The sequence below is a fragment of the Alosa sapidissima genome, chromosome 12, assembly GCF_018492685.1.
Source record: "Alosa sapidissima isolate fAloSap1 chromosome 12, fAloSap1.pri, whole genome shotgun sequence".
NCBI classification, from domain to species: domain Eukaryota; kingdom Metazoa; phylum Chordata; class Actinopteri; order Clupeiformes; family Clupeidae; genus Alosa; species Alosa sapidissima.
Window position 1 is genome coordinate 12,986,875 of NC_055968.1, and position 24,279 is coordinate 13,011,153.

At 47.3% G+C, this 24,279-nt stretch overlaps 1 protein-coding gene across 2 annotated transcripts in view; it reads left to right on the forward strand.

The window, feature by feature from the left end:
- The window catches only part of plpp3 (phospholipid phosphatase 3), a 41,822-nt gene extending 28,777 nt beyond the window's left edge, over positions 1-13,045 (forward strand). For both annotated transcript variants that reach the window (XM_042056334.1, XM_042056333.1), the window contains exons 5-6: positions 4,314-4,490; positions 11,218-13,045. In XM_042056334.1, coding sequence (XP_041912268.1) covers positions 4,314-4,490; positions 11,218-11,346 — 306 coding nt within the window. In that variant the 3' untranslated portion in view covers positions 11,347-13,045. The remainder of the gene's footprint in view (positions 1-4,313; positions 4,491-11,217) is intronic.
- The last annotated feature ends 11,234 nt before the right edge of the window (positions 13,046-24,279 follow it).

Here is a 24,279-nt window from a genome sequence, read left to right on the forward strand (position 1 = left end):
TGGGTCAGTCCAGAGGAAGTGCCCATAAAGCAAAGCAAAAGGAGAGCCTCTGTCACATCTGACAAACTGTTTTGGCACAAGAGCATTGCTGCATTGAGAACAGTGCTGGATACTGTTAGAGTTGTAAGAGTGGTGAGTCAAGAGGATATGGAGTTAGAGAGCCTTTCATCTGCTTTGTGTTTTCTTTGTGTTCATCTCTGTTGGTGCCACGGTCTTTCTCTCATAGCGCGCACACACACACACACACACACACACACACACACACACACACACACACACACACACACACACACACACACACACACATGCACATTGCACACACATACATACACACACACACACACACACACACACACACACACTCACACATGTACATTGCACACACACACACACACACACACACACACACACACACACACACACACACAAAACCATTTTTCCATGTCTGCCTTGTCTTTCTTCGCCCACTCTTCTCCCTCCCCCTCTCTCTCTTCCTGCTGGATGACACAAATATTTATCTGTTCTTTCTGGACCTCCGCGGGTGACGCGTGGCAGAGCCAGAGGAGAACAGACCAGAGCAGAGAGTCCAGCTCGTCCCCTCACCTCCCCTCCCCGCTCCCTATGCAGCAGAGGGCTGGCCACATGGCTTTGAAGAGCCCATGGCCTCTAGCACCTCCTCCTCCACCTCCTCCTCCACCTCCGCCTCCTCTTCCACCTCACGGGCTGATCAGATAGTGCAATGCTCTCGAGAGGGACACAGGGGCCCTTATCTGGCCCTGCTGCTGTATTATGTCTTCACTGAGTGCGTTCACTTGCACGCGGTGTGTTGGCATCAGTGCTGGCGCTGTTGCCGGCCCTGTTAAACGCAGGTCAGGGCGGGCAGGATAAGGCCTGGGCACCTGGCAGCACTTTGTCAATCTCACTGTCGCTGTCACTGTCCCTTGGTGACACCTTTCTCGGCCAGGATTTGGGATGCCACCTGGCCTGCCAAGCGTGCATTGGCTTTGATCCCCCTGCCTTTGAGTCACACTTGTGCTATCTGGTCACTGAGAGATTAGCGTCTGCGCTCAGTGTTAGTGTGGTATCAGCTCCAGAGTGGAGGCTGGAGGGGGAGGGGGGTCTCTTCTTCTCCTCCCCCCATTGTGTGGAGCATGCATGGGATGCCTTCGATGGGTCTTCAGGGGACACCTCCAGGCTTGGACGTGTCTGGATGCCTTGCCACAGTAAGATGGCCAAACCCAAGCCCCTTGAAACACACACATACACACACACACACTTACACAAACACACACACTTACACACACACACGCACACACACACACACACTTCTATCTGCCATCCATCTCCTAAAGGCATTGTTTTTGTCGGTGGCCTGCATGTTTATGTTATGGGTGAAAAAAAGAAAACAACAAAATTCCAGGAATGCGGTGGCTTTGTCCTGTGAAGGCTCGAGGGCGGATGGGTCAGAGCTGGGTGAGGAGAGGGGTGAAGAGGTCCGAAGACAAGCTGGAGGACAAGAGATGTACAACACTCTCTCACTCCTTTTAAAAAAAACCCTCATCATCACTCTCTTTTTCGGTTACTTGAGAAAGCAACTTCCCTCCTCCCTGCCTGTCTGATTGGGATATTGGGCTATTCTTCTCTCATGAAGTGGAAACCTGTTCTTGGGGAGAGCAGAGACTGCACGTCGGCGTCGGCCACATCTGCAGGCAATGTAGAAGAACAGAGTGCCCTTTACAGAGCAATTTGTTCCCAGCACTGAGTTCGATTCTTTTGTACGGTTGGTATGAATCATGTGAGAGGAATTAGACGGTCTCGTAACTTTTTCTCTCACATCTCTCACATCTTTGTGTCGTTTTAAATAGTCGCTTCAGTGCATGAGGGTCTCAGACAAAGCCATTCTTGAGGCGTTCCTCAGCAGACCACACTGCGGTGGCTTTGTGTGTCTCTGTAGTGTTTTCTCACTCCGTGTCATGAGAATCCATCGGAAGGCACCGCCGACACATTTGTTTTTAATCATACTTTTTTTTTTTTTTTTTTTCGCCGCAGCATGAGAGAAAGACACAACTGTATTTTAGACACTGGGGAGAACGTGCATTGTATTTTGACTAAAGAATATAGGCCAACCACATTTGAATAAACGCAACCCCATCCCCACCCTACTTCCCTCTGATATCTCTGATATGTGGGTGACTTTACGGTAAAGTTCCAAACAAAAGTGTCTCGATTTCAGTTCCTCTGGTTGAAGACAAATGTCACCCCGTACACGCATGCCTGCACACACCGCACGCACGGACACAAACAAACACATACACACACAAACACACACACACACACACACACACACGCACACACACCTCAGCCTTCCCCTCTCTATGACCGTGTGTCTGTGTTTGGGCTTCTGTGCTTGCGACGAGGCCGATAAGATGCTGGTGCTCTGGGCTGATGCAAGGAGTGGCAGAGCCGGAGGGGAGCCAGGACACTCAGCCCTGACACCATGGGGCTTTAGAGAGGCATGTTTGGGTTTGTTTCTCCTTCTGGCCTTCCTTCTCTCCACATTAGCTCAGCAGCAGATAAGAGATTGAGATAAAGTTAGCTATGTTGTGTCTGGTGGTATCTCAGATCCGGAAAGGCAGAAGTGAGGCAGTACGTGAAAGATCATGTCAGGTCTCTGAGGTCGCATCACCACAGTGGTGGATGTGGAGAGAGGTGATGGTGATAGGTTGTGCTGTGTGTGTGTGTGTGTGTGTGTGTGTGTGTGTGTGTGTGTGTGTGTGTGTGTGTGTGTGTGTGTGTGTGTGTGTGTGTGTGCAAGTGAGACACCAGACATGCGATGTGTCTGTGTGGTTGCATGTATGCATGTATGTGCTTGTGTGTGTGTGTGTATGTGTGAACTCTGTGTGTGTGTGTGTGTGTGTGTGTGTGTGTGTGTGTGTGTGTGTGTGTGTGTGTGTGTGTGTGTGTGTGTGTGTGTGTGTTTCATATGGGAGGATGAAAGTTCCAGCGGCCAGAAGCGCCTCTCCCACTTCCCTCCTCCTCCACCTGAGGAGCCTCGACCGGCAGGGAAATACATTTCCCAAAACATCCTTAGGGAGGAATCCTTTCCTCTGCAAGTAACGGAGGAAAGCACAACAATCACTATGGCTGTTGACACCGCGTCTTCCAGGAAGACGGACCTGACCTTGTCCACACCTTAACCGGGACAGGCATATACCGAGAGGCTCGTCACAGAGCACTCTATTGTTAGGCAGAGTCGGCAGCTCTTTGGTCTTTGTGTGCGTGTGTGTGTCTGTCTGTATGGATGTATATGTAAGAGAGTTGGGGGTTTGTTGGATGGAGTTTCTCGGATCCTTTCTCAGTCCCCACACCCAAGGACTTCTGCACCAAAACATCCCCAAACATCCCAGCATGCCTTGCAACAGGAAGCTGTGGTAAATGGATGTGGCAGTCGAGGACAGCGTAAACACGGGAAGCCAGCGGGGTCCTTGATTGACCTTGAGCCGGCACATTCTGAACCTTTTGTCTGGCCTCCCCCAGTTTCTGCGGCCGTTGGCCACCTCTCTCCACCCTCCCTCTCTCCTCCCTCTCTCCCTCTCTCCACCCTCCCTCCCTCTCTCCTCCCTCCCTCCTCCCTCCCTCTTTCCCTGTTGCCCCGATGTTCACCTCGGCAATTCCCCTTCTGCCCTCTTCTTCCCCTCTGTGCTCAAGAGATTCAAAACACTCCTTAGGATAACTAGAATGAACGGCTGTGACACTGACGTCCACAATGAGAGGGGGAGTTAGTGAGTGAGTGAGTTAAAGTGAGAGAGTGAGAGAGAGAGAGATGTTTGAGTGTTGAAAATGGACGTGCGTGTGTGTGTTTTTTCCCTCTTGTAGTGGCTGTGCTGTTTGCACAGCTGCCAGGGTTGAGTGTGTGTGTTGAAACTGCCAAATTCACTGCTGGGCCTTCCTCTGGACCAGTCCATATTGTCTGGACTACACCAGACCCATGGCAGGAGGAAGTCTGAGTGGACGTCTGTGTGTGTGGGCGTGTGTGTATGTGTGCGTGTGTGTGTGCGTGTGTGCGTGCGAGTGAGCAAATGTGTATTGAATGCAGGTGCAACGTGTTCAGAACACAGCAGAGCATGCCATGTGAGAGTGGGTCTAATAGTTTATTCTGTCCTGCTGACCAACGCCACTCACCAACATGGGATACTCAACTTACATACATACATTATGTGTTGCTATAATTATATGCAATGTGTAAATATGCCATGCATGTCTTTTAACCCTTTACATTAACCCTTTCCTCCCCTCTTCTTCTCTTCCCTCAGTTCTACCTGCAGTCTCGTTTCACGTGGCGTGGAGCTCGTCTGCTGCGGCCGCTGCTGCAGTTCACGCTGCTCATGATGGCTTTCTACACCGGCCTGTCTCGCGTCTCTGACCACAAGCACCACCCCACCGACGTGCTGGCTGGCTTTATTCAGGGGGCTCTGGTGGCTTACTGCATAGTGAGTACCTGCACCCGTCTCCTTTGACATATCCCCCTTCCCCACTCATGTCAGTTTCTTCCTATAACTGCCTCAATTGCCATAGACACAGCTATGGAGATACATGGCATACCAACTCCAGTCTCAGCCGAGTCACATGACCTAATTGGATTAGATTTACGTTTACATGGAGTACATTTCCACACTCCAAAAGCCAGTTGCTTGTAATAAATAACACAGCTACTCCTGAAAATAGAAGCACAAGACCAGTCTTGGTCTCCACACAAAACAGATCCGTGAGCTCCACTCCCCTTGTCCATCCCTAGCCAGCTCTGCCTTCCCTGTCCAGATTCCCCCGCCCCCATCTGAGCTTACATGTTCAGGAAACCAGCGCTCCTCCTAGCGCCTGGCCATTGTTTCGAGAGGTACAGTGTTTGGCTTGAGGTTTGGCTCCTCTGCACCTCCTCCCATGACAAACTCCAAAGACGTTCTCCGATTCTAAAGAGAGGTTCTTGTTGTGTTCTCGGACTCGAGCCGAAAAGTGAGGATGGTAAGAGAGAACTGAAACTAGTACTGAACCATAAAATATCTTTGGAGCTTCTCCAGGACATTCTCCACAGAAACCACACCCTCCCCCCTCCCCTCCCCATCTCTGTGAAATTACATAGCCAGTGGAGTGGAGAAAATCTGATTCTCCCCTAATCAAAAGCACATTGCCTGGAGCCTGCCTTCAACTCTGCTGTGTTGAGTGTTCTTTAAAAAAAACAAAAAAAACAGTGAATTTGTGTGTGTGTGTGTGTGTGTGTGTGTGTGTGTGTGTGTGTGTGTGTGTGTGTGTGTGTGTGTGTGTGTGTGTGTGTGTGTGTGTGGCAACACAAGGTAACACAAACGAGTGTGATGGAAAGAAAGGATTGTGGCACCCTCCTCTTGTGACACATATCGTGGCGGTCGCTGCCAGAAGATTTCAGCAGCCATTATAGCCTCACTAAGCTGGATGGTGCCGAGGAAAATTGAATTTGGGTGAGGAGGAGGAGGAGGAAAGAAGACGAAGAAGGGGAATAAAGAAACGATGGCGAGCTCAGCCTTTTAAAAAAGAAATTACGCTCTTAATTAGTTCGGTGTGTGTGTTTTTTTTCCTCTCCTCACTCCTGTTGGCATAGACATTTTATCAGCCTTGCAGACTGTGGTCCAATGATTGAGGCAACCTTTGGGGAAAAGGAGAGGGAGAGAGGCCTATTAAAATCTCCACACCCCCCCCCCCCCCCAACACACACACACACACGCACACACACACTCTCTCCACCTCCTCTCCTCTCCATCAGCACCAACCAGCCAGGCAGCCAACCATCACCACTTCTCACCCCTCTCCGCCTGCCACCACCCTCTCTCTGACAGGGGAACCGAAACACAAACATGGAAATCGTTAGCCCCGTAAAAAATGGAAAAGTGCTTTCACAGAGGCTTCCTTGGCGCCTGGCAGTGCTTGGCAGCGCTTGGCACGGCCGATGACACTCCCTTACCAGGTTGATTTCTGAGGGGCCGACTTTCTTGGCAGTCAGAGCCGCCGTGTCAGGCGAACTGCACCCACAGCCCATGGGCCCTGCTGAAAAAATTGCCCTTTAATCACGGTGATTGCATGCTCAGTGTTTTTTATTGCGTTACTGAATTGCATTACCTGAAAACGAGCACACTTATTTTTGTGCGAGCGCTTTTTTCTTAAGTAGAGATGTTCTCTGTGGGACTGTGAGATGCCTGTCCGGATGCCAGGGGCTGTTTAGTCTCCGACATCGGCCTGCAGAGCATGTTTCTCGTGATGCACTTAGGAGCATTCCAGGATAATTGTGACACTTTTAAAAAATGAATCGTTGGGCTTAGCTGATGTCTCGTGCTGGAGCCAGAGATGAGACACGAGAAGTGTTTTGTTTGTCTCCGGGCTCCGCGCACGTCTTGTCCTCTCCAAAAGAGCATAGCTGGTTTTTAAGCCCTGTCATGGTTTGTTTTAGTTAGATTTCTTTTGTTTTTGTCACTCACGTGAGGCAAAAGAATGCTCATAGACACATAGACACACACACACACACATCTCCATGCATAGTGCAGCCAAAACTATGAGTTCTCTCTCTTTTTTACGGACAAGCCACTGGGCCTCTCCCTCCCAAGCCCATCCACCCCCCCCCCCCCCCCCGAGCCCCAGCTCACATCTGCGAGCACTTTGGAGGCTCAATTAAAATATCACTAATAACCAGAGAGAGCAGCTCTCAGGACTGACCTGTGGGGAGACCGTGCAGAAGGCCGCATGGCTGCGGAACAAATGAAAACACACGGGCCGAGCCCCGAAGCTCTGGGACCATCCATCACGTGTAGGTTCTGCGCAGCCAGCCGCTCAGAGAATCCCGACCTCTCTGGTAGCGTGTTTAGAATCGTGGCGGGGACAACCCTCTCCGTCCTACAACCGTGGCTTCGCACATCGTCTGCCTCATCAGGGGTGTATGACGTAGCTGCCACGGGGGCACCGGTGTCTTGTCCAGCCACTTGTCTTTAAAGGGTTTTTTCCTGGGGGGATGGGGGGTCTGGTTGGCAGTCTGGAGTCTTGGCACCAGGGGGTCCGAACTGACACATTGTAGCTGAGCGTTCCAAACTGGAAGGTTGAGGGGGATTGTGGGTTTAAGGGGGGGACATAACAAGGCAGGGGGTGGGTTGAGTTTATGATCTATGCTTCCTGGAGAGCTCTTACCTCATGTGAGCTCAGATGTGGATTTTTTTTTTCTTCCTTTTTAAAAAAAAAAAAAAAAAGCCCATGATGAGGGAACAGTCGAGAGGCCCTCGGCTCAGAGACCCCTCCAGCTCTTAAACTGAAACACATTGGCTGCCCATCGATCACACAGTCTTAGAGACATTACTATATTTCTGTGGAAAGATGTAGTGAAAGGCAGAGCGGAGGAGTCTGTCTGATGTAAATCCGTCTTTCTGCCCCTTCCAGTCAGGAAATCAAACCCCCAATGAACCAATCAGTGTTGACCGTGTCTGAGACAAAGGGTGATCGGGGAGCTTCACGCTCTGGGCAGGAATGTGCTTGGGCGGCCACGTCCTCTGGCATTTCCTGGTTCAGGGCAGCCAGGCCAGCCATAGGGTTCTTTGTCGTCAGCGCTGGCCCACTTTTTTGTGTGTGTGACGTGGAGTGGGCTGACGGACAGGCCGGGCGAGCAGGCGGGCCTGTTGGTGGAGGGCGCGGGGTTGGGGATGGGCCGGTCGGTCGGTCGGGGGAGTTTCCTGCGACACGGAGGGAAAGGGCAGACAGCAGGAAGCAGCTGCAGTGCAGGTATAGAGCTCCCTTTCCTCCTGACGCTACCAGCACTGGACCCCCACCACCACCAACGCCCCTCCCACCACCACCACCACCACCACCACCAAACACCAACCCCACTCCACCAGCATGGCAGGGCACACCATGCACACACACATACACACTAGTGCACCAGTCATATACATAGAAACAGATCCTCCAGACACTCACACATGCCAGTCATACAACACACACACACACACACACACACTTCCTGACCTTATAAGTCCCATGATTCATAAGGAGCATAGGGGTCATTGTCAATCACCGGGCGTGAGTTCCTGCCAAGATAAGAGCGCCACAGCTAAGTGCTTCTGGTTCTTAGTGTGCGGTGTGATAGCCCACTAAGATAGTGCTATCGCAGGTTTCCACATGTCTGTTCGTTTTTTTTATCTTCTGTCTCTCTTTTTTCCACTCTGTTTTTTTTTTTTTTTTCATTGTCTTTTCCTACCCAGCAGCAGCCACAACCTTCTGTGTGTTGGCCTTCCCTACAGTGGCAACCCTCTGCAGCCAGAAATAGCAAGCTTGCATTAATAAGCAGAGTGAGCTTTATGGCGTTATTAACTCTATCCATGGTACGCGCCGGAGAATGTCTCCCCCCGGAGCTGCAGCCGGTTGGTTGGTTGGTCTGGTTGCCACAGTGATGTGCCTCACTGCCTGAGAACAGCCACCACCAACCGCACACACATAAACACGCGCCACACATAACAGACGCCATGAAAAGCATGCTCACACACACACACACACACACACACATTAAGACTCAAAGACCAAAGGGTCCAAATTAAAATGAGAGTCTTAGGATACGCAGGATAAGTTTGTGGCACAAGATCAAACAGAGCGTCTCCTCATCTGAGTTGATTTTCTTTTTAACACAGTTAGTGGTTTTCCAACAGTAGAAGCTTATCATTTGGAAAATGTCGCAACAGTAAGTGCATTTAAGGAGACAGGAAACCTTGCGCTATCTGTGTGGTTTTTATTAGCAGCCAAAATAAGGCGTGTGACTCTCTTAAACAGGCGCGGGCTGTTGTCCTTGTTGTGTTGCTTTTAACACTCTCTCAGCGGCACACATACTCGGAGGGTGACTAGTAAAGTGTGTCATTTCCTGTCCTGAGTCAAAGACGCGATGTGAGTCAGTTGTTCCATCTGTCCACAGAGCCTGAAAGCGACTCACATCCACCAACAGGAAGTGCATGTTCTTGGACTCATCACTTCATTTAAATTTTATGTTGTAATGGGGCATATGATCCACATAATCATGGCGTGTGCATGCTCACACACCTACATCCTCTTCTTTTACTTGGACTAGTTTACTTTGACTAGGCTGTGTCGAGCGGACGCCTGTTAAAAACCTCATTCCGAGATAAGCCTTTAAGGCCACGTCGTCAGCACTCCATTAGAGGAGAGATGCAGAGAGGTTCTGAAATGGGTCCTGGGGAATTATGGCATGTGTCCAGTAAAGTGCTCACCGTCTGCCTGCTGCGACCCCTCCATCCTCCCATCATCCCCTCCTCGCTGCTGACCGTGCACTTGTAACACAATGGCTCGTCTGACCAGGGCCCAGCCTCTCTCACATCCGAGGTCCCGAGACGGGAAACTCTCGCACCTCGTGATAAGGGCCCCGCCGGCAGTGTGAGGGGCCGGAAGTCGGAGGGGTCATCTCTCATGACTCAGCCTATTATGTGCGAAGGTTGAAGGTCAGTTACCCCCCCCACCCCCCCAAACCCCGTCACTGTTGGAAAATGGAGCCTTATCCTGTCCTCCTAGAGGGGAACACTAGAAAGGCGTCATATAGACAAGCCGTCTCAATTACTCACCCGACGCCTCTTTCTTCCTCCACTCTTTCTCTCTCTCCCTCTCTCTCTTCCTGTCGTTCCTTCACCACACACTCTCTCACTCACAGCAGTCACTTACGTAGCCTATCAAAGACGAATGAGCCAGTGACAGAAAGCCCTTTTTTCGAGCCCAGTTTACTGATGTCATCATTATGTGTACTCCCAGACTGTCATGATCTAATGGGACTGATGAGAGTCAACTCCATCGGCAGGGTTGGGGCCACATACTTGGCTTCTTTTCAAATCCATCTCTCCATTCCCTCTATTTCCTCGCATTTGCATCTGTTTGTGTGTGTGTGTCTGTGTGTGTGAAGATGAGCCAGGGAAGCGGCTTTGAACGGCTGTCACCCCTGGGGGTGTGTGTAGCACTGACAGCTGGGGGAGATATTCCTGTAAACTCCTTGAAGCCTCCCTTTCCCCTGGGAGGTTGTCCATGCGTGACGGGTCCCAGCGGGTGGTGGGTGGAGTGGGGCAAGACCCTGACACATACACCACCAAAAGAGGACGACGTCCATATTTTTCGCCACATGGTCTTGTCATATCTTGGCATGGACTTGGCACTGCTCAGTTCAAGCATGGCATGGGAGCAGAGGAAAGCAGGAAACATGGCTGGAATTTTGTTCCCTTGTGTGTATCTGTGTGCGTGTGTCCGTGTGTGTGTGTGTGTGCATTTATGTATGTGTGTGTTTTGCTCCATCAGCTAGCTCAGATGCCTCAGTGAGACCAACAGCGCAAACAGGGCACAGCTGGTTGGCACTGCCAAGAGCCTGAATACTCACTGCTGAATCTGAGCCAGAAGCCCCCACCCCCACCACCTCCCCATCCCACCGCCCAAGCTCTACTTTTGCCGCCCATCCTCTTCCTGCTTGTGTCTATTTTAGGTAGCTTGGGAATGGCCCACCACAGCCTCAAACACAAAGGTGTGGATGAGCTGTAGATGAGTGGGGCGCATACTTCAGGTTCCCTTTCCAAACCCACTTAGACCTGACCAGACCCAGTCGGCCCGGGTCCTTTCACATGTCCGAGGAGTCCACTTCCTGTCAGCCACTCCCCGGTTTCCTGTGCTGCCAGTGAGTGATGTCATCGGTAGGGCCTCAAGCAGCCGAAAGGTTGCGGTCCCTCAAGGAGTGTATTTCCTTAGCCCCTCCAAGACCTCCCACGCCAAACCTGGTGCAGAGAGAGTGACCTCATGCAGTTCAGGGACTGAAGACAAATAGGGATATTCTGTTTTGTTCTCACAAAGTTGACCTAGAGTTTGCAAGTCATGAGACGAGGGCCTCCTTATCAACGTGTGACGGACACAGCCAAAAGTACTCGCTGTGACCGCGGGTGAGGTCAGTGGGAACATGCCCCGGCTGACTTTCCCTCTCTTTGGCAGAGGGCTCAACTATGACATCCTCCATGCATGACCCTCCACACCTCTTACTCTCCCTCTTTCTCCATAGAACAATGAGGAAGTGATTCATAATCAGTTGTGACTAGTAGAGAAGAAAAGGCTTTTCATCATGTCTCTGACACCATGTCTAATGTATCGCTCTCTCTCTCTTTCTCTTCTTCCTCTCCTCTCCTGCAGGTCTTCTACGTGTCTGACCTCTTCAAGCCCAAAGCGAAGGCCGCAACCCCACCGCCCTCCCCCATCAAGAAGGAGCTGTTGCCGTCGGCGGACATCATAGAACGGAACAACCACCACAACATGGTGTGAGGGAGGCGGGGGGATATGGAGCCCCCACCCGAAACCCACCCCACCTAAACAGCCACCTGTGATGTGATGAGCAGCCCTCCACCCCAACCCCCATCCCACATCCCCACCCTCCCCCACGAGCCGCTCACTCTTCACACTTGACAGTAGAATGTAGGGACGAGAGACAGAGACTTTTACTTTGACATCGAGAACTCTTGTATTATAATTATTGTTATTGTTATTTGCTATTTTTTACATTTGAGCCCGTTATTACTGAAAGAATGAAAGCAACACAAAATAACGAAGAGAATATCAAAAAAGAAGCTAAACAAGACAAATGAATGAAATGAAATTACATGAATTTGAAGCGTGAACTGAAGGAAAGAGAAACCCCCCAGGAAAAGTGTGGAATGTTCAAAGTACTTTGAGGAACAGATTCTTGAATCATGACTGCACAAGAAAGGGGGGAATGGCTGATAAAGAATAAAAATCTGAATAGATGGATGGGTGGATGGATGGATGAATGAATGAAAGATAAAAAAACTATGGAGAGTGAGGCTGTCCATCTGGTCTCTGCCTTCTTTGGGGGCTCGACCTGATTAACTTCTCTCACCTCTCCTCCAAGGCCTTTCAGTCAGTATAGGACAACAAATTCCTTCGCTCTAGGAATGATATTTTTTCCTGCAATGTAACTAGCACAAATATATTAACAATATAAAGAAAAGTAACTTATAGCACTATATCCAAGTTTATTGTCAAATGTCACCACTTGCTACCTAGAAGGGTAGCCATACGAACGCTTGAGATGAGAACGATGAATGAAATGGATGCCCTGAGGCAGGAGGTGTTCCCTCCATAGTGAACTCGCACACTGCCGTTGTCTCCTCATGATGCGGGAGACCTGCCAACGACGATAAATGAAAATTTATCCCATTATAAGGATACTCATTTTAGCGATTCAACTTTTATCAGGCTGAAGATAGCTACTCAGATAGTTGCCCAGATTTAAGGGACGATGCATTTTGAAAATTCGGGTGGGTGGGGGTTGGGGATAAACAGTTGGGAGAAGGGGGGACTACTGGTGTGTGTGTGTGTGTGTGTGGGAGGGGGATGGTTAGGGGTGCAGGGGTAGGGTTATAGCTAATGCCCAATCTCTACAGTGCTGAGTGATATGGCTGTGCCACTTCATTACTAAAGGGTTGTAGAGTTAGGGCGAGGTGGCTTTGGGGATGGGGGGATCTGGACAGGGCTGTGTGCTCTGTAACCCTGTTCGCTGATGGGGGTGTGGGGGTGTTTCGACTCCTGTCAGCTACACTGGCACATTTTTTTGGAGGGGGGGCGAGGGAGGGGGGAACCCCTCCCGCTGGTTGGTAGGAGTTCCCCTACTGGCCCCTCGTCACTCTGCGGCAGTTGTGTGTCACTCAACATTTTGTGCCACTTTTTGTGCCCCTTGTCGGTGGTGATTGTTGGTAAGCTGGACAACCTCACCCACCACCCTCCGATTTTTTTGTCTCCCTATGTTAGGCAGGGGAAGGGCGGGGTGGGTGGGTCTAGTAGGTTGGCCACCACTGAAGTTGCATCGTGTCCGGAGTGTATGTGTGTGTGTGTGTGTGTGTGTGTGTGTGTGTGTGTGTGTGTGTGTGTGCCCGTGTGTGTCCATGTGTCTCTGTCTTACAGCACCAGGGCCACAGCTGAGGGCAGATGACTGTTACCATGTGAAGAAAAAACAATTAAAGAAAACTGTGGATTTTTAAGTTTTTTTTTTTCCTTATGCTATACTTGCCTCTCTTTAACCTTTCTATCCTCTGTAGATATTGTCTGCTGTCCAACTAACAGATGTACAGTATCTCTATATGACTACCGCATACATACAACTTTACAGTACAACACCCAGACTCAAATGTTGCACATCCTTTCTCACTGTATAGTCCGTCCTATCATTTCAGCAAACTGTTTTATTTTTTTTATAAATATATAAATAATGTATAGATCACTAAAAAATTAACTATGTAAAATATTATTTCTGAACATTTTAGATATATCCACTATGAATACAAAAGTCCTTACCTGTGTTATTTTACCAAGTGCTGCTTAAAAAAAAGCATCTGATTGACAGATTTTTTGTATTTAGTTAACTAAAATATTGTAGATTTGTGACAGTAAGTTTTTAATAGACGTTGAATACACATACAATTGTATTAAAATTCACTATTAGTATTTTTGTATTGTCTCATTTTGTACAAAAGAAATAATAGCATTTTTTTCCCGCTATATGTACTTAGCTATAATTACTGTGCTTTTAAATAAAAAGCTCATTATGAAACAAAACAAATGTGATCATTGGCTCTTACTGAACAGACAGTGTCTATTTTTGGAGGGGACTCTCTAGCTCCATTACAGGGCAGTCGGTGTGGGCTGGGCTTTATGTAAACAATACTGCAAAGGTACTAAGTTACCACAGATGGGTGTGAATAACCCTTCAGGCTCTTTACATCAACTTATGCCTCATTAATGTGCCATGGTGTCCTGCTTAACACTGTAGTCTTACATAGTCTTACTGTCCTTTGAAGATACCCTGTTCAAGATTTATTTGCTTTGTTTCATTTTTCCCCCTCCTGTTCAGTCACTCTCGGGCCTCGGCCATCAGCTGTTGGCCTTTGAATAGTAGGCGTAGTGGTGAACTATATTTAGCAAGGATTAAGTAGCAAGACTTCAGAAGGGAAGACAAAAAAATGTATATATGGCTTTACAGCTCTAGACATCAATTTGAGCTGGAATAGTCTCGACTCGCACTTGGAGCGAAATGTGCCGTTCAAATGTCCTCAGATGTTCAAGTCATATGGGTGTATGGGTGAACATTGTCCAAATAAACTGCATAAAATGAATGACATCAAACTTTGGCAGGGGAGAGACAGGCGAGCACTTGGGCCAATTTCATAATTTGTGACGGTCGTGGAGAGGCTGCGTGTGTCATTCTCTCCGCTATAAAAACTGTTTAGTTCAGAAGCGGCGCTGTACAGCTGCGGAAGTAGGCCTACAACTCCACATTAACGCTCCTGCTTAATTATTCTGTTTACCCGTTTGAAATTATCTCACTGACTATTAAACAGAAAAGAGAAGGACAGTGATTAAGCTTAGTGCCAAACTGAACAAAAGACTGCTCGTTGTAAATGGGCGCTACGACTATTGCCAAATGTAGAGCAATTCACTTGAGAGACTTTTGAGGGCTTTTGGCAATATGGGTCCTATGATATATCACAGTGATGGCATCTGCTGTCATGAAGGGGGAAAGAGTGCTGGTGTTGTGGTCATGTTTGGCCGCTAATGGTGGTCTGGCAGTTTTAACTCATTGAGTGCCAAAAAACGTAATATTATGTTTTTCCTTCCCATGCGTTGAGTGCCAAAAACGTAATATTACGTTTTTAGCTTTTTTTTTTTTAATTACGAAACTAGACACTCTAACACAACTTATATGTGATTTTGGGAACTCTGTGATGAATGGAAATGAAATATATGACGATCGTGAAACTCATGAAAACGCACAATCTGGACATTTTATCATAACTCGGTTGCCGCTTTGGGTCGAATCAGTGACGCATGCACGTCAGGTCAAAACCAGGCCATTTTCGTGGGTCTATCACTAGGTGGCAGTCTCGCCAGGTCTCGATGATCACTTCCCGGAAAGTTCACACAAATAAGTAACAGGCAACACTTCATATTTCATGAAAGACGTTATATCTCCATTTCTAGAAAAAAACAGCGATTTTGGTGAAAACTAGCCACTGTTTAGCTTGGGATTTCTCAGGAACAGAGGCATGTAGAAATACACGGTTTGCACCCACCGAGAGCTTAAAGGCTCACCTTTTAAAGGGACACCAGGCAACGTTTTCGTGTTAATTAATCTTCTTAAGTCGGTATATGGTTAAATGACTCATTACGGGGCGAATGAAGGCTCTCTCGCCCGCCCCTACTGCCTGTAGGAAGAATATCCCACTTGCAAGTTCGGTGTATCCTACCCGCCGACCGAAGCAGGATCAGTTTACAGCACAGAGGCAGGCTAACGAAACGCTAGAGATTGTTGCAAAAGTGTGTATAATGGCAGAGCCAGCGAAGAAGCAGCGAAAACCCTTGACGCAAGAAAAGGAAAAGAGCTTCAAACCGAGCGAAGGGGAGTTTCGTAGAGAAAAAGCATCAGGCTTGCCTGGTGTCCCTTTAATCGAGCTATTGTATGTGTTCATAGCTATAACACAGAATATGCTGTGGCTGTACAAAAATCATCAACAATGGTCTAGATTGCTGGCACTCTAGGACAAAGCTCCCGAAAACAGCTTGGCATTCAATGAGTTAAATGGGGAAGGCAATGGGCAAAAAGGTAACGCTTCATTGACGGCGATCGCTGTGGCCAGCAGCTCAGCACACTGTTCTGGGTGTTCCAATAGCAGACTAACAGAGCAAAGACACTGTGAAGGCCAAACGGGAGATATGCACTGTAACTCTATCGGAATGGTCTGTAAAGTTTTTGCTATGAAGAATCAATCATGGGTATCTTATAGGGTTACAGAGGTAAGTGTTTGGAGCTAGTAAAGGGTAGTTTCTGTAGGGTGGTTTATGCATTGCTGTACATTAAGTCAGTAATTGACTTCTGGGCAGTTGACAAGTAGGCCTACCAGTTGATTAATGAATTCTCTGTGGACTTTGGAGGAATGCTCCAGAATTCATTTGCTTCTATGCAGCGAGCAAAATAAATTCCTGATGAGACAGTTACCTTGAGTAACCCTAGCATGGGACGCAGATGAAAAACATAATTCTTTAGCAATTTATTAGAAAAACAAGCATGCAACCAACTCAGTGAGACAGCTGGCAGCTGAACCCATGGGTCGAGCAATGACTGTGCATGCGTGGCTCACTGAGACATCATCGGAACTACTCAGTTCAGCACGTACTTCCTGCACCTATCACAGCAAATGGAGAAGGCAGCGTGTCCCGTCACGGTTCTACAATTACAAATGAAAACAAAAAACAGGAATGAGAAATCTGGTTATTAGATTCTTGTCGAAGCCAACATGTCCTGCGTCAACCTCCAAAGGCAATGCGGTCCCATTGAACCAGTGTCTCTCAGCTTAATCACCTTTAGTTTGTTGGTCCTGGATCGGCGTATAGAGAGGCCCAGACTGTCCCACATACTCCTGAAAACAAACCACGTTTAATGAACTAGCCGCCCTTGAGGGCTCGGCCGAGAGTGGGCGGTCAGCTGCCACATAATAAACTGCTTCGCAGATTATGTCAAACATGAAAAATATACAGAAGGCTGGGCTATGTGCTGCAGCTAGTTACACTAGGGCCCTCTCGGAACACCCCGGCCTTCACTGCTAATGCATTGCACACAGTGTTCCATATTTGCAGCCTTGGAAAAAACATGTTAGGCTAGCCTACTGTGTGAGAGTCACATTGGTGGTATTCGACCAACTGGCAAAAAGAACAAAGGTAACTGAAAAAATCTTAGTGCCATTTTCTCACAGTAGTATTTGTCGGTTTATAAAATATGAAATCTGATGTGCATTTACCATTCTCTTCCCTCACTTCCCTCCTCTACCTCCTCCTTCTGCCACGTTGTCCTCCTATCACACTTTGGGGCAGCCGTGGCCTACTGGTCAGGGCCTCGGCCTTGGAACCAAACGATTGCCGGCCCTTACCAGTAGAAAAATAAACCTGATTTACATTTACATTTGACTAGTACAGGGCACTCCTATCCTCTAGTATTTACAGATGCAGTGGTAATTCCTTGCTAAGGTCTCCTCTGCACTGTAGTTTAATGTTCTATTGCTGCAAGTCGCTTTAAGAGCGTCTACCAAATGAAAAAATGTAAATGTAAATTGGATTAGCGAAATTAGTGAAGACGTCAAAAAAGGGGTTGAAATGAGAAATCAAAATAGTGCGTTTTCGTTGAAAGATAACCTGAATATTTCAGAGCGAAACAGGCTACACACTTGTCTACTGTACCGAATGAGGGATATTATTCAACAGCCTCAGGGAGGGGGTATGGAGTGAGAGGTTATGTGAGTGTGTGTGTGTGTGGGGGGTGCTTGAGCAGCCAGTGCCATACTGTACTAGTTTGGGGCAGTGGACCCATTGGCATACAGTAAGGCCAACGAGAAGAGGGAAAAAGAAATGGCTGTCCCAGCACAAGAGGGCTACTGTCGGAGGAGAGGACCCTTCGTCCCTCCTGGAGCTGTGGTAAGGCCGGACCCAGAGCCGGACTGAGGAGGGTGGGACCTCCAGGAAGGGGCTTCTGGTGTTCTGAGGCCCTTTCACTCCCACACGGCTGGGCAGAGAGGAGGGGAGCCAGGGCAGGGCTCCGTACTCCACTTCCTTTGGGGAAATGGACCACATTCCTCCCTCTCCTTCTCTTTCTCTCCCTCCCTACTCCTCGCCCCTTCTTTTCCTCTCTGGCCTTGGAAGAGGCCATAAGAATTTTGGAAGGAGGTGAAGAAGAATAAGAGGAAAGAGAAGATCTGGTGAAGAGAGCCCTTCTGTTTTTAGCTGAACCACTTCAAATGGGCCGCAAAGAATCTGAATCAAAATCTGCTTTTAATGGCCCAGTGTGTTCACACATACTATTGAATTTGGTTCCAGTCAGGGCCACTTTGGCTGCACAAAATATAGACAATATATATATATAACATACTGTACAATAAGAGAGAATACACATATTATGTGTACAGTACACTATTATTATATTACTATATATACTATATGTGTACAGGACACTATTATTATATTACTATATATACTATATATACACTATTATTATATGTAAAAAACTATGTATATGTTGTACAGACATGCACACATACAAGACACAATAAACAAGCAATATACAGACTCCGTAAACAAATCAACAAATGAATATGAATATGAAAGAATGAGATGAACTGCGATCAGTGATTCTGCTCAATATTATCACCGTTCCTTTTACATGGGAAGAGATGGTAGAGATGTTGATTATGTAACGCTCTTCAATCAGATCAATTGTGTCTCTGTGTGTGTGTGTATCCTGACGGCCGGCAGGTAATATTTCCTTGAGCAGATTTACGTAAAACAACATGGGAAGTATGGCTGTATACCTGCGGGGTTGGCAAGATAGGAGTTGAATCCATGGCATGCCTGAACCAGTGGTGTGTTTGGTAAACCCATTATGTGTGGCTACACTTTTTTAAGGGCCTCTAATCCAGGAACGGGCGCTGCCAGACGTTTTTGTTCTCAGGCGTACTCGAGTGTGGGAGGCTGTTGTCGACATTAATAAAAGTCTTATTTCCTGGGGATTATGTCTGCGTATGATTGCATTTTCACAGATCGTAGGTATTAATATAATTTTTCAGTATATCCTGTTGGCTTAACATGAAAATCAGGAAGTAATCCAAGAACATCCCTTTAATTGTTACTGGAAAGGCAGGATTGCCCCACTTTTTACGCTTCCTGGTGTAGAGCTTTTGCCTTGATTATCTCGGGTCAACCCGGGTGTTTTGAGATCCTCCATAAAATCTTCTCAGATCAAACTGCAGCCTCAGTACCCATATTTGTGTTGGATTTAACTCATAAAAAGCATATTCAATCAGATTCACACCGGAATCACATTTTCCCCTAATGTCATTGGAATGAAGCAAGACTGCCAATTTTCAACCTATTTTACATTTGCGAAGTTCTTCTATTGTAATCATAGATATATTTATATAATCCAATGTATTAGGCATTAGGGCATTTTTCTTATCCAATGCCATTTTATAATGAAATTCCTAAAGAACACACAGACCCATTACTATCATTGTAAAACAGCTGGCAGTATTTGCCATCCAGGTGCAAACGGCTGCTTGTGATCAGACCTTGACTTGGGTTATATGTATTGTATCCAGCAACCATCATTTACCTTAATGGCCTCTTTCCATGGCTTCTCCTGTGGCAGCTAGGGTTCTCAGTGGCTTTGAGAAAGATTCACTGCAGTAAGTTCAGCTGCTCCTGGTGCAGTAGGGCCTTTGGGTCCGTGTAAAAGCGTTTCCTCCAGCACACAAATCTCCAGTGGTCCCTGGCCGGCAGCTGGGAAGGTGCACTAGCTCTCACTTCTTCCCCACCGACTGGTGCGATGTTTAATTTCACTGCAGAAAATGTGCTTGTGTTGAATTACGCTACCTGACAATGAAAAATACACTACAGGACTTCAATAGTACAATATTGCAATAACCTTTAAGCAGGTTGGGTTTTGGGACGCTCTGAACTACACTTGGGTCTTGATTTATGCACACAAATATGCATACACATATACGTTTTCTCTGACAGAGGGGAAGTCTTGGGTTTGTTATTGATTGGCACTAAGAATGTTTTATTATTCACTGCAAAGGAACCAGCTATGAGCAAAGCAATTGACTTAAATTGAACTTGTGACCTCCATCTATGGAATGGAAGACATGAGCAAGGGGAACCAAAACCAAGTTCACCTCAAGAGATTGTACCTCCTTTGAGCTTCAAAGTCGAGGTCCCTTTTGTATCTTTAAATTTCAATGGTCCTCCAAAGGAGGTTCACTATGATCTCCGGAGCCAGACTAAACTTCTTCTTGATCTCTTTGATGCCCCTTCTTAATGTAAATGATCTGTGTCATCAAAGCTAGTGCACAGCATCTAAAGGTGCACCAACTGTACCATCTGGATAGGGCATCACTGAGCACTGTGTGTGTGTTTGTGTGTGTGTGTGTGAGAGAGAGAGAGAGAGAGAGAGAGAGAAAGAGTGTCTGTGCGAGTGTGTGTGTGTGTGTGTGAGTGTATGTCCCTGCGAGTGTGTGTGTGTGTGAGTGTGTTTCCGTGCGAGTGTGTTTGTGTGTGTTTGCGTGTCTAACGTGTCCTTCAAAGGAATATTTTCTGTTGACAAAAAAAAAGAAAATTATGCTTTAGCTACAAAGTCATGATAAGTACTTCCCCCCCGATAATTACTATGCACATTTACACCCTTTTGTTTATGCATTTATTTACATGTGTGGTCCCATTTAAATACACATGAAACAAAATATCAACAAATACTGTACATTTTTCATGGTCTCATGCATCAGGCATTAGAGCACTGCTGCAGGCCTCATGTTGGCCCCGGGGCGGTGACACCCGAAGGGTTAATAAGCCCAGCAGATGTTGGCCGGGTTCGTCGGCAGCAGGTGATTATGTCATCCCGTGGCTAAATGGACACTCTGTGTCCAGCCTGCCTTGCGAGCTCCTTGGGTTGAGCCGTGTTTACCTCCAGGCCACTAGAAGCAGTACGGAAGGTTTTATATAGCAATGTAAATCTTTAGGTCTGGTACTCGGACGACACACTGGACACTTCTATACGGTGATGCAGCCCACTTTTTTTCTTCATTCTGTATGTCTCTCACTTAAAGTGTTCTCTCTTTCTTTATTTTTCCATTTCTCTCTGTTTCTCTCAGTTCCTCGTCTTCCCCCTTCTGTCTCTCTCTTTGTTAAAATGCCGAAACATGGTGTGTGTGTGTGTGTGTGTGTGTACACATGCATGCTTGTGTGTGTTCTTTTGGTGAGGTTAAAATGCATGTGAGGAGGTAAACCGAGGGAAAGCAGGGTTCCCCAGCCTCTGTAAACCAGAAGCTCTCCGCTGCAGTCATTTCAACTGTTTATTGTCCCAGAAATAATTCTGCAGCAGCGGGAGGAGGGATGAGGGGAGCCCAAAAGCAACCACCCTGGCACTTGATCGCCGGTCCTCCAGGTGCACTTAATAGTAATGGGGGCCGTGTTCTACTCCAGTTCCTCCATCACAGTGCGTTTGCCAGAGTGATGGAGAGATGAAGTGCAGGAATGGGGTCAAGCATTTCAGCAGATCTGCGTTTGCTCCCAAGTCCCTTATTGTTCTCTCAAGATTGAATACCAGTGTGTCATCACTACACTTTCAGCTGTGGTCACATATAGAGAAGAAAAGTTTAACTGGAGTTTCATCCGCTGTTACAGGGAAATTGGTTTGTGCAAAACAAAGCGGAGTTCTGAGAAATGTCTGTGGAACCACGCTAAACATGGAAAGTTAAAGTTAGTAAACAACAGTCGGGCTCTTGTTTGGGCTACAAATTTAAAAAAAGTGTTTGTTATTTAAAAAAGAGAAAGCACTTTTCTTCCCAGCATGTGTTGATGGATTTTGGGCGAGCATGTGTGTATATTTGTGTGTGTGTGTGTGTCTGTATGTAGGGAGGATTGGCTGAAAAGACTCGTGTTGGTGGAGGGGCTGGCCAGTCACCAATGGCACAGAGATTTTCTTTCACATCAGCGTTTTGAGTGCATGAAAAACTCATCTCCAATCAGGCACACACACTCTCTGCGCTCCAAGTGTTAATCACCAAAACATCCTGTTTCAAGCGAAAGTCTTCGGTGTTTTTGTTAGCCATGCCAAGTTCCTGGACGTGAGCGATTGCAAAAACACAAGCTTTCTCAAGACTATCCATCCTCTCCGAACAGCTATTGTAGGCAGTCGGCAAAGTGTTGGAGTTTGCAGAAAAAAAACTGTAAGCTTACTTGAGAGTCTGTGCCCAAAAGGGGCGGTGGTAGTGTAGTGGTTAAGGAACTGGGCTAGCGTGCAGTAGCCTGAAAGTTGTCGGTTCAATTCCCGGCTTCCACCGTTGTGCCCTTGAGCAAGGCACTTAACCCCAAGTTGCTCCGGGGACAATGTGATCCCTTGTAATATAGCTGACATATGTAAGTCACTTTGGTCAAAAAGTGTCTGCTAAATGTAATGTAATGTAATGTAATGTATAAATGTCAACATAATGTTGTCTCCAGACTTAATATTCAACTGTTACTACACAAGGACAACAAAAATTATAGAATTCCTTGAAACTTCCTTTTTTCCTTTAAAAGGCTTGGTGGATGAGCTGCTTTTGTTTTTTCATGATGCGTGATGTCTCCTCTGCCAAAAGCAACACACAGAGGTGAAAAGTGGTGATCGCTATAAAAAGACAAAACTTTGTGTTCACCATGAAGACCAGTTTGTCTGCGCCAGATTCCTGTTGTGTCTCTTGGCCTTGAGATCCTTCTGATATGAAATATCAGAAGCAGATGTGCTCGTTTTAGATACCAAGTGAGCCAAGCACAGATCTGGCCCACATTTGGCTCTGATCTGGCCCTGATATGGCCCTGATGTGTTTAATTCACAGCTGCTATTCAGGATACCTGCACACTTTATCCACGCTAACTTCCGAGACCCACATAGAGATAAGGCTCTCAGAACCCCTGAAAAATCGGAGGAATTTGTCAAATGTTTTGCCTGCGTGAACATAGTGCCGATATGAGGGCAGGAGTGGAGGTGTAAGTAAAGTATGCTTGTGTTTTTATTTCCTTTAAGTGATTTAAAGATAACATTCAAGCATTTTCAAAAAATCTCAATGTTTGCAGACATCTTAATTCAGCCAAAAGCCCTGAACCACATCCTCCACCCCCACTGATTGTCTCCCAGTCACAAACCCTAATTTACACACAGCCATAAGTGGAAAACCTGCGGGTTCAGACTAGACAGTAAAATGTCTGCCCAGTTTTCTGCATGAACGCTGTGGATTTGTTAATGAATGTGGTTTTAGCTTTAGCACCGTGAGGAGGAGATAACTCCAAATGGAGAAATCAGCTGCCTCAGCCATGGGGAAGGGACCTTTACTTTCCGTTTCTCTCATTAAGGCTACCTTTCATTCTTTTATGAGGTTCGAGAACGGAGAGCTGCTGACAGGCTCAACCTACTGCTAACCCTCTGCTATTATTTCCATCTTTTTCTTAGCTAGCGCACCTCCGCCTTTGCTCTCTCCTCCTCCACTCCTGATCCCCCTCTCATGACTGTAATCCAGCTCTTTTCTGCATCTCGCTCACCCTCATCTCGCTTCCCCACTCAAGAGTCTGCTATCCCTCTCTTCATCATGTCTTATCCTGACTGCCCTCCTGTCTCTCTCTTTCTTTCTCTCTCTCTCTCTCTCTCTCTCTCTCTCTCACACTCTCTCCCTCTCTGTCTCTCTCTGTCTCTTCATCTCACCTTCTCTCCCTCTCCTGTGCTGCTCTCCTCCAGTGCGGTTCCCATCTGGAGTGTGTGTGATGTGGAGGCCGTGTGGAGGGCGACAGTGTGGGGGTGTAGCTCCAGGTTTATGAGGGGGCTTAATGAAGCCCTGGATGGGCTCCAGATGCTGATCAGCTCCCCACGGAGCTCCTGCCTCACGCAGAACCCTAAAGACGCCACTTTCCTCTATGTCGCCGCCACAGCTAACACACCACCACCATTACAACAAAAAAGACCACTCTTAAACATGATTTTAAATGCCCCTCTTTTACACCATCCATACCCCCATTTTTCAGTTCCAGGGACTGCCACCATTGAGTTCCTGAAAAGGGGACTTAAGCCTACAGTTTCTCCAGGGTGATCGGCCCCATAGTCAGTTCACTGTAAGTTGCTGTGGATTAGAGCATTGTCTAAACAATCAATAATGTGATTGAATTTTATACACACCATAGAATGTACAGATTACTGATTGAGTATAGTGGTCCACAGGTAACCAGGTTTTGAGAGGTGATTTCTGTCAGGCTGGTGTTTGAAACTCGTCCAAAATCACTTCAGGGTTTGGGGTCTTTATGATTAATACAGGTGGTTGTAACTCCTGGTCAGTCGAGTGTTTGACAGCTGTTTCGCTTTTGCTGGCCACTTTTAAGAGTTACACAGGAGAACGTTCTGGAAAGCATCCATGTTAGGTTGTCTGGTCTCTGATGGATGGCTGTAATGATGTGGCAAATAGCGGAGTGAAATATCGAGGTTACCGAATTCCACGTGAGTCAACTCCGCACGGGGCTTGGCCCTGTGCTCTTCAGATGGATGAAGTGCTGGACAGGACCTGGACTCAAAGGTTGGGTGGGTGTTGTAGTCACATGTCAAGCCTATCTCTGTCATCAATT